Source organism: Aythya fuligula, chromosome 3 (assembly GCF_009819795.1).
Source record: "Aythya fuligula isolate bAytFul2 chromosome 3, bAytFul2.pri, whole genome shotgun sequence".
NCBI lineage: Eukaryota > Metazoa > Chordata > Aves > Anseriformes > Anatidae > Aythya > Aythya fuligula.
This window is the reverse complement of record NC_045561.1, coordinates 44,905,431-44,916,594: the sequence shown is the minus strand read 5'-3', so window position 1 is coordinate 44,916,594 and position 11,164 is coordinate 44,905,431. Positions and strand designations below refer to the sequence as shown.

The following is an 11,164-nucleotide window of genomic DNA, read 5'->3' as shown; positions in this document are numbered from 1 at the left end:
TATTTATATGTATGGTAGATATGGAAAATAACCTTGAAATGACTTTTTCAAGTTGGCTTATTTATAAGCACATTGTTATGGTTGAATCTGCTTATGCAAATATTGTGAGCGCGCTGCAAACAGTTTGCAATTCTTCCAGATTTATTATTATGCAGATGCACAGGCAACTCACACTGCTTATCCAGGTGGCCTGGAGGTGCTGCAGTTCCCTAATAATCAGATAGGTATGCAAAAGCTCATAAATGTGAACTATATGTACAGGAAGATTTTTATTATGAAAGTGGTGTATGAGTCCAACTCCAGAAGATTGTTGTTTGTTTGTTTGTTTTCTTAATTTGCTTTGCCTTTGCATTTGGCTTTCAATATGGTCCATCACTTTACTCTCTCTTTCCTCCGACAAAGAAAGATAATAATAAAGTGTAAATGCATCTCTTCTATTTTTTACTATCTGATTATTTGATTTTTAAATTTATTTAGCAGTATCATTTCTAAATATCTAAATACATTCCAATGTCTAAAGAAAATTGGATCTAGTTCTGTGTAAAGCATTTTGAAAGAATTCTAAACAGATTTTTTACATCTTGTTTTCAACAGAAAAACATTATCCCGATGGCACACAAGAAATCATTTTCCCAGATCACACAGTGAAATGCCTCTATAATGATGGATCTGAGGAAACTTATTTCCCACATAGGACAGTACTAAAAGTAGAAAAGTAAGTCTCCTGTTAAAAACAAGAACTATGCACTGGGCATGGGTTCAATGATACCGACGTAAAACTGGTTAATTCTGCATGACTGGTAAATTCACAGGTGAAAGGAGAAGGGATTTGGAAGATAACAAGGGTTTTGTTACAATGAGGAACTGAAAATTGTTCACTTCCACCTTGAATCACAGGTGACCTTTATCGTTGGCAAAATGACTGAAATATTCCTCATTTAGTTCCATGTAACTTTACATTTAGTCTGTATATCTGGCCAGGGCTGCAGAGTAACTTGCAAGAAAAATGAGAGCCAGTTGTCTGTGTGAACAGTGTAGGTATTGAAGGACTCGGGATGAGGACTCCTGGGCTCTATTCCTAGATTTTTGGCTCACTTTATGTTCATGGGCAAGATATTTCAAATGTTGTCTCTCTATTCCTTGTTGTAAAATAAAGACAAATAACAGTAGGACAGGCTAACACATGCCTCTTCCATGTTTAGTGAACATACTGTTGTAAAAGGGGTTTCCTGTTTGCAAAATGGCTTGAGATCCCTGCATGAAAAATTCATATAAAATGCAGATCCCATCATCCATAGGGTGGATAATACCATTAGGTATTATCTTATGTACAAAAGCACCTTTGTATTGAAATCATATTGTGATACTTGATCTGTAATGATACCCCATGTAAACTCTGAAGTGAATTATAACCTGTGGAAGTTTCCACTTTTATTGTGTCATATTAGACAGCAGCTTAGTAACATAGGTTAATAACAGACAATGCCTTCTGATCAATTTACTATTGCTTTCAGGAATGGAGATAAAAGAGTTGTATTCAGTAATGGCCAGAAGGAGATTCACACTGCAGTTCAAGAGGAGGGAGTACCCAGGTGGAACTGTAAAGACCGTGTACTGCAATGGCAGACAGTAAACCAAGTACTCCTCTGGACGGGTTCAAATCAAAGATGAGGAGGGTAATATCATCCTAGATAAGAAGTGATTCCTCCCCTTTAAGGGCTGCATTGTACGTAAGTGATTCAACCCATTTTCTCTGGGGTATTTAATCTTTCTCCTCTAAACGCGTATGTCAGTTTATAAGACTCTTTCCTTACACCTCTGTCGCTTTTCTGTTCCTGTTAATTAAGATTAGAACACGTGCAATAGTGAAAACCACTATTTCTATTGAAATAAACTAAGGATAGTACTCCTAATTGTGTTTCTATACAAATTATTATCATATGCCACCAATAAAAATATATAAATAGTTTAACAGATGGAGACTAACTTATCTCTGTGTCCTGGGTTATGGAGGAAGAGGGAGGATTAAAAGGGCCATGACAATGATCAGGGACTAAAGTACCTGCAATATCAGGAGAGACAAGAGAGCTGGGGCTCTCAGACCTAGAGAAGGCTCAGTGGGTCTTATCAATATGTATACATACCTGATGGGACGGAATAAAGATGGAGATCCTCAGCAATTCTGTGATTAAAGCTGAATATCAGGTTATTGTGCCTAGATATAAGGCTTGTGAAAATGTGTGGAACCTGTACAGCTGAAATTTACTTCAGTTCAGTGACTGGTGCTTATTTTGGAAATAACCTTACTTGGATGAAATGTCTCCTGAGCGAGATTTGAAAGAAATGCAGTTATGCTGTCTTTCTACAACATTAAAATAAATGCCCATAGTACCTCTCATCAAAGTGTTTATTTCATAATACTGATCACATTTTCCCTTGATTTCCTCTTAGTTACAGAAGTGACATCAAACAGGGATCACAGCATAAGAACCTCTGCTACAAAGCTTCTTTGGAGTAAAACATTCCAGCATGCATCAAACCTTAGCAGGAGCTGTGTGTTAGGCCAAAACCTGAGCAGTTTGAGTGAACAGTAACCCCTCTAGATCTCCCTCCCAACCCAAATTATTGAGTAATGATACGATTCTAATCTAAGAATTCTGCCTAGTACACTTGAAAACGAACTGTAATGTTTATTCCATCCTGGTCATTATTCCAGATGAAACAGATGCTGCTTCTTTCTCCAGAAGTCTTTCCTCAGACCTCCTTTGTGTTGCTTTGTTTTTTAATTAACCTCTCCCACTACTGCCTCTATTCTTCCAGTAGAGTAAAAATATTTCTGGTCAGTGAATCTCTACAGCTTCAAGGCTCTTTGGATTGCATTTAATTCCTAGGGGGATTAATCATTTATCAGATGCTACTTTCAACTGCCTTCCCAGTAGACTGCCTGTCCATCATCTGTCCTTGAATTCTTCCAAAGCACTGAAGCATTTCCCCTGTAGAGCTCAGCTCATTACCTGCCCAGTGACTGAGAAGACCAATTATCTCCTCATGCCCTTCAGATTCCTGCAGCAACAAACACACTTTCAAAGCATGCTGGTTTAGCTTCTTCTCATACCTATAGTGCAAAATAATTGCAAGATTATGGAATTGCTCTTTCTTTTCTTCGGTTTTCAGTGGACCAGACTACCAACAAATCACCATTCAAACTACAGATCATCTTTGGAAGAAATAGATTGAATAGAGAAGGCAGTATTGTTAATATTGGTTATAAACATGATGAAGTTTAGGAATTATTATGTTCTAAACATCCATGTAGTTTGATGTCAGCTGGTGTTATAATAAAATTTCAGTTTTTCCTTTGTTCCTTTATAACAAAGGAACAATTTATAAACTTGTGCTTTTTACTACTGCAACGTTCATTTTGTGTTTTGTAAAAGGAAAAATTAAAAAAAAAAAAAAAAAATCCAAGAGATCATTCTTCTCTGTGTTTCATTAAGAATTTTAGTTAAGTGCTGCTTTATTCTAACTAAAATAAATCTATGTTTTTGTGTTTTGCTTTTTTTTTTTTTTTTTCTCAATCATCATAAAACAGTCAATGCGATTAATGTATTCAGGTTTTCAGATTGGTTGGGAAAATAGATGTTTCTAAAGGTCAAGTGCTTTATTCCCAGGAATTCCTTTTGACAAAAGGTCCCTGTTCTTCAGTTAATATTGCTGACATCCTCTTTGTTTCTACAGTAGTACACAAACTTGCCTTGATATTTGCCTACTGTTGTTTGTTTTTACACTTGTGTACTTCACAAAAGCCAGCTTACTATGATTTTTGTCTGGAAGGTGTATAGTGAGCACACTTCTGTGAACCTTCATGAAGACAGAATATGGTCGGGAACCACACTTTTCTCCATAGGCTTTCTGTCATTAGATGAAGCATGCTATTGCCACTATTTAGCCTCAATTTTGAGACAAATTTATAATTGTACTGTAGATAACTTCTGAACAGTTACTTCCCTGTCAGGACAGCTGGGGGCAAGCAAAGGTGTACAATGGAAGCACAGTAATTTGACGATCTCAAAACGCTTCAGTTCAGTGTTAGTATTTTTCCATGCTCAGTTGATCAGTTTTATTGCAAGCAAAACAAAGCAAACTAACTGCTGTACCCCTCAAGTGGCTAATTCAGAGTCTGTGAGACAGAGACTTGATCCAGTCTTCTAACCAGGATACTTGCAGTTTATATCCTGCCCTCCATTATCAAATTTCTCTCGTACCTTGGGAAGCCTATTTTTTTCTTACTCATGCAGTCTACAAGGCCTTGTTTATCAAGAGTTTATCTGAAAAAAATACTGGACCAGTATATATATATTTAAACTTACTTTCCATAAGAGTTTCTACAGAGTCCTACAGGTCATAAAATGAAAGTTGGTTCATACTGTTGTTTCATACAATGCAAAATTAACCTGTAAAAATGAATGTCAGGAAGCTCACTGGGTTGTTCAAAAATGAGATAGTTTTGTGTCATTCATATCATGTGCACCTTTGTAAACTGAAGGCATGCTGAATGACCCCCCGGTGTAAACTGATCAGATTTTTCAAATCATAAGGCCCTCTTAGTCAAGAAAAGGAAAGAAGCAAAGATCTGTGATATAATAATAAACAAAGACTGGCGTCTCTGAGGATGTTTTGAGAAATGTAATTCTCTGTTTTTATTTGTGGATTACTTTAAAGAATTATTCAGTGCTTTCATTTTCAAAAATAATCTCTGATGGTAATTGCTAAATTACAATTTTTAAATTGTGTATGGTTTTGAGATCTCTCTCTTTCTAAAACAATTTCAGTATATATCTACCTCCTTCAAGTTAAAGATGTTATTTATGGTATGTCTATATAACCTAATGTCATGAAATTAAACAGAAGTTAAATAGCCTACCCCCTTCTTTGTATTCTGCTGTTTTGATAGCAACTGTTTGCTCACTAATTTGTTTATTTCCTTTATGATGCTCTTTACATCTGTCCCATCCCTGGAAGCTTGAAGTGCAGCTTCATTGAAAGGAAAAATAAGGACAAAGTCTCCTACCCGGCGGATAGGCCTCTGGTCTTTATCTGAGAGGAAATAGGGATGTGTGCTTATCTTGCAGTTGTGGAAATCAGGTGTAGGTAACCAGTGGTTGAGCTGGGCAGAACTACATGGGGAATGTACAGCTGGGAGTTTGTTTTTATCTTCATTTTTTGCTTGTGAGGATGTTTTTGGCTTGTTCATCTTTTCCCGCAGCTGGGAAGTCAGTGTTTTCCTTGGATGTGCTCTGACAGTTTTCTTGGTCAGGGAAGCCACCTTATGAATTGATCCTCTTGCAACCTTCAGGGCAGGTTGTACTGGAGAAGCAGAATTAGATATAGCCACTTTCTGGCAAGTGAGTAAGCCAGGAGTCTCCTCTGGAGTGCTTGGACCAGCTGTTCTCCAGGGCACCCACCTTCTGACAGCTTTTGACCCAGCCATTTCATTCTGCCTGAGAGTGTCAATCTCCTTGTAGTTCAGCAGTTCAACAATATCATGAAGAAGTCTTCTTTTCACAGTGTCATCAATGGAACAGTCTAAGCACAAGGCTGGATTGTAGTTGACTTCTAAAAGCCACGGCTTGAATTTGTCATCAATCAGGATGTCAAAGCCAAAGAGCTCAAAGCAATTGGAAGCCACTGGTAAGGGGGTTACAGCAAGCAAGGTGAGAATCACTATGTTATTGATCTTCTGCCACAGAAGCAGGTCATCAACCCCAAAAATTCGAAGGTAAGAACGAAATTTGCTGAATGTCCACTTGCAGCCACAGCCAATCCCTTCTTTATATTTTTTATACGAAGCCCCGTATTTGTTGATGCTGGTGTTTGTTAGGTGGGCATAGACATTGTCCAGAGAACCAAGGTCAAACTTCTCGGTCGCAAATCTTACCAGTCCTTCTTCGTAAGTGTAAATGGTAAGGGGACAAAAACTGGTGACACACACATAGAGGCGAAGATCCAGTTTATACCCTGAAATGAGTAAGGGGTTGCTAATGTACTTCTGCACAATGACTGTACAGTCATATACCAAGTCTTTAATGTCTTGGAAAATGAGTATGCCCCTTCCACGGAGAGATCCACAGGCTTGCAAATCCAGTAGCTGGGTCTTCTTGCCTACTGACTGTTCTCCTTGCTGTATTCAGCTATAAATTTGACATAGTCATTGGGCATAATGAATGCCACTGGACTAAATTCATACAGAGCTGATCCATATGCCCCTTTCATACGTTTCAGATGCCTTGCCAAATAGTCTTTTCTGGTGATTCTGACAGCTTCTGGGTAGTGGTTGAGTCTCTGCCACGGTTTGATGCTGTGGTGGTCTGTCATACGAAAAGGTGAGTTCCGCCAGTATAAGTTCCAGTCTGTGTCATCTTGCTCCTTTTGATCAAATTCAGTCCAACCACGTTCCAGTAAAACTTCACGGACTATTGCAGGGGCATTCTCATGGAGACGGAACACAAGAGGCTTCAAGATATCTCGTGTATCATAGTCATCTGCCATCACTTCCATCTTACCAGCTGAAAGAAAACAGAATTGTCAGGAAGGAAACAATGCCACAGATTGTGCTAGCAGTCATCAGCCTCACTGTATTCTTAATGCATGTCACTCTGTGTGTTCTTAAAGCATGTCACCCCTGTGTTTCCATGGTCCACTAATGAGAAGTCACAGAATCACAGAATTTCTAGGTTGGAAGAGACCTCAAGATCATCGAGTCCAACCTCTGACCTAACACTAACAGTCCCCACTAAACCATATCCCTAAGTCAGCTGTGTTTAAGCTGAAACATATATTAGAAGGGCAAAAATTCCAGCTGGTAAGAGAGCACAAAGCACTGACTGCTGAAAGTTGGATGTCTCCACTCTAGTATTTACTCCTTCTTTGAGGTAGCCTACTACAGTAGTAATTGTCCTAAAACTTTTGTAACTCATGGATGTTTTCTTTTTTTTTTTTTTTCAGTTGCCTCCAGTCTAACGGCCATAACTTTGCCTAACAAGACTTGTTTTGCACTGCTGCATTGCTGAACCTTCCAGCTAACACATCACATTGCCCTGAACAAGCTTCCCTTTGTAAGAATTACAAAGCCAAATGCAAGCTATCAGGAAGCAGTAGGGAAAACTCCCTTCAAATGCTTCAAACTTCCTTCAAATGCTTCAAACTTCAAATGTTTTTTTTGTTTCCTCTTTTGGAATATGCAGAATCTAACTTACTGATAATCTGCTGCTATTCCTACAGAGAGGTGCTCCCCAGTTCCTGAAGACCTGGTCCTATGAACCTGTAGATTTGAGTGTTGCTGGTTTAATTTCCTGAAACACTACTAAGTTGCTCCCTAAAGATTAGTGTCTGTGTTTGAAGGGGAGGACGTCTTGGATGACAGCAGAGTGTTTGTGTTGAGAACCATTCTGACACAGCATTAACATACTGACCTTTCCCTTCACTCAGAAAGTGCAAGCAACAGAAATACCAAATCAGTGGGACATATCCTAAATAAAGCTCCTTCACATCATATTATCAGGGGTGACATCCTTACTCTTTCTTTTCAGGTTGAGAATCTTCACCCTGGAGATCTAGACTCCAGAAAGAAAATATCCTCTTACTTCCAAAACCACTACAGAAACTAAGGGCACATGTCACACCTGGAAGTATTCAATGCAATATACAGCTGAGTTGGCCACCAATGCTTTCCTGTGGAAAATTTTCAATTTGTCAAAACTGAGAGCTTTTTCCCTCAGAAGAAAAGTAATCTTTGCCAGATATATATATATATATGTGTGTGTGTATATATATATATATATATATATATAAAAAAAAAATCTGAATTTTCTTTCAAGTTGTCAGAATATCTCATTTCCATTTTTTAAAAGATCCAGATTTGAGAGTTCTGGGCAGACCATAGTCAATTTTTTAGTGAGAGTTTTCCTTGGGTGAGGTGTTTGTAGAGAACAGGAAAGAAAACGTAGTAAGTACTGCAGTGCAGTCACAATGCAATAGAACTTACATAAAAGATCACAAAAGAAAAAGTAGTCTTGCTGCATCTCTTACAGTCAGTGCTTTGTTTCAGATCCCACAAAGTTGGGGGTTTGCTGCTAAGGTTGCACACAAACCTTATGCGGTGGCATGGTGGTCCCAGGAAAACTTTGCTATTTTGCTTCCACTTTCTTTCCTGGGAGATTTCTTTGCTTCCTGCTTATTAAACAGCAGTATGTTACATGCTAAATGTGTGTGTGTGTATATAAATGTAAAACTAAGTAAGTTTTCTACTAGTTGGTTCAAATCATTTGGAAAAGGTTATTAAATTAAGAAAGAAAAAAAAAAGTAACTGAAAGTAGCCGTGCTAAGCATCTGAATGAGTCAGCTTAGGACTGCAGTTAGCTTTGTCTTCTCTGCATTGCTAAGTGTTGCTATTAGCAGTGTTTCACTGAAAGGCACTGTTGTACATGAATCCAGTGCAAGTAAACTGCTATCACGGTCTCTGCTAGGTAATTATAAATTAGGCTGTTAGCAGTGTCTGAACAATAAAACCTTCTTTGTTGATTTTTCATGTCAGTTTGTATTAATGGCACATCTTACATACCTCTGGTGTTCAGGGAATAGTTTACTGGAAATTGCCTCACCAAGCCTGGATATAACAAAAGTAAGCCTCAGATTTCCAGATAATTAAGTACAAAGAAAACAAGATATTTTAACCCACAAAGAACATTTATCTGCCTTTAAAAAAATTGTACCTCTTATAAACAAGAAGCTCTGAAGCGATATTATAAAATTAACTCTGAGTTTTACGCATCAATCTAAATGAACAAATGCAATTTCACTCCTGTGCCTCTATACAGACCTGTGCCTGGATGAACACACATCTCTTCATTCAGTGGAGTTCTGCCCCTTTTCCCAGAGGGCTCTGTTTTTGGCCCAATCTTTAATAACTTGGAAATCCACCCGTGTATTTATAGACATTATTCCACAAAGCAGACATTGCTGCAGCTGCCTGTGGCCACACCAAAGTCTAACACCTACCCAGTGTTACTGCAGAGGGGCACCCAGGAATGGTGATGCTCCCCTCGGAACCAGGGTTCAACCGCTGTGACCTCACGGTTCCAGCAGAGGTGTGTGGTGGCCCCGGTGCTGCAGGGCAGCCCAAGTACACATACCTGTGTAAACCGAGGCTTCATGTTCGCCCTGGCTGCTTACAACGATTTATGTCACCATTGCTCATCTTTATACCTATGGGAGACAGATTTTTTGGAAACATGATCCTTAATGGGTAGGCAATTAAAACTGTTTGTTTGCGGAGTTAATGTGGAATGTCTCTGCATAACTAAGCTCAGCAGACTGCACAGTATTACAAGGCTGTATTGAAGTCTTTGAACCCTCAGGATCACAGACCATAACATGGGCCTGAGAGCTGCCTGCCTTGGCTTTCAATTTGGAAACAACCATTATAATTATTCTTACTGGTCACAGTTTTTGGTAAATAGATATGTTTCAAGGCCAGAAAGGATACCAGCCCTTCCAGCTTCATCCCGTCCGCCCCTGGCTACACATCTCATCCCTTTACAGACCGCAAGTGCTGGACTGACAAGGTCACATTCCCTACACCCAGGCACCCTGCTGGCACAAAATCTGCCAGCGGTGATCCCACCATCGGTGCACGGGGACACGACAGAGGGGCACGCACCACGCCTGGCTACATCGCTACAGCATTTCACCCGTGGGCTCTGCTGACCGCCCTGGGTGCGGCAGCGCTCCCTCTGCCAGCCTCGCCTCGCCTCTCCCGCGGGGCTCCCCGCCCGGAGCTGCTCACCCACCTCACCCCGGGGCCGCTCCCTGCCTCCCGGCCGCTCCATGGCGGGGGGCGGGGCCGGGGCAGGAAGGGCCGGCGGGCGGCCGCCGCCGTGCTTGGCAATGGGGAAGGGGGGGCAGCCGCCCCGCCGCCATGTCGGGGTCCTGGCGCAGCCGTGTCCTCCCGCCCCGGCTTTTGTCCCGGCGCGACCGGATTACAATTACTGTATCAATATTAATTACTTGAATCTGACTGTCTTAGGTGTCAGGTGGTGCCGTAAGGCATGGGCTGCCCAACACCTGCCTCCTCAGCAGAGGTCCTGGGTGTGGCAGCCTCAGGCTGTGAGCTCTCTGGGAAGAATGGCCAGGCTCCACTCCACGTCCTCATTGTCCCATTGACCCTCCTCCTACACCTCTAGGGAACCACAGTTCAGACTGAGGGCACCGGGAGCACTTTCAGGAGATGGCCATCACCAGCCTTCGTCACCCCTTGCCAGCTGTAGAGCTCCTGAAGGTCTCAGCCACATGGCTAGGGAGGACCCATCCTGGAGCAGGTTCAAACCCCAATGCCTGTGTCCACTGAGTTGGCTACACCTGCTGCCACGAGCCTCACATAGTCAAAGGCAGGACAGTTAAAAGCTATTGCTTCATTACAGGCTGAACATGGTTGTGGCTGTGGGAGAGATCAGAGCCTGTGTGGTAGTGCAACATGGGGTAAAGAAGGGTGAATCCACCGGTGCCCTGCTGGGGGCCCAGGCAGTTCCCCTGAGCCAAGAAGGCAGAGGCCTCAACCATCGTTTTGTTTCTGGTGTTTCAGTGTTGAGGTGTTCCTAGATGAACTTGTGCCTGAGGTTGGTTTGGAACGCTATGCAGCAAAATCCCTGTGGCATGTTTTTTCTGTGATACCATTGCTAAACTTTTACTGCAGACACAGCTGTCTGCTGACCAAAGACAAGTTGACGGACTTGGTGCATTTTGTGGTGTTCAGATAAAAACTATATATATATCCAGCTTATACCATAATGCTATTTACAGCAAGTGTTTACAAAACACAGGGTGAGAACAATACACATCTTTATAAATAGTGGTTCCATGATCATAGATCATGGATATTATTATATTATACATGTTCTTTGCAATCAGCTGAGCAACTCCAGGTGCTGTCATCTTCAGACACTGCATGTAGGATTTACAGGTTTGTTTACAAACCTGTAGTATCAGGTCTAATCCACAAATACAAATACATGAAAACTTCAAGAGTCTTGTTTACATTTATTAAGACTTTATTAATTAAAAAAAAAAAATAGAACAATTAGTTGGTCACCTGAAAGGGTGAAGTCAG

The 11,164-nt window shown here is 40.8% G+C and overlaps 1 protein-coding gene across 1 annotated transcript; it reads right to left on the bottom strand.

The window, feature by feature from the left end:
• Nucleotides 1-4,900: 4,900 nt before the first annotated feature.
• TTLL2 (tubulin tyrosine ligase like 2) lies at nucleotides 4,901-6,558 on the bottom strand. The gene is given in 2 exon segments (XM_032183861.1): nucleotides 4,901-6,120; nucleotides 6,123-6,558. Coding segments are annotated over 2 exon segments (1,656 nt in total).
• Nucleotides 6,559-11,164: the final 4,606 nt, after the last annotated feature.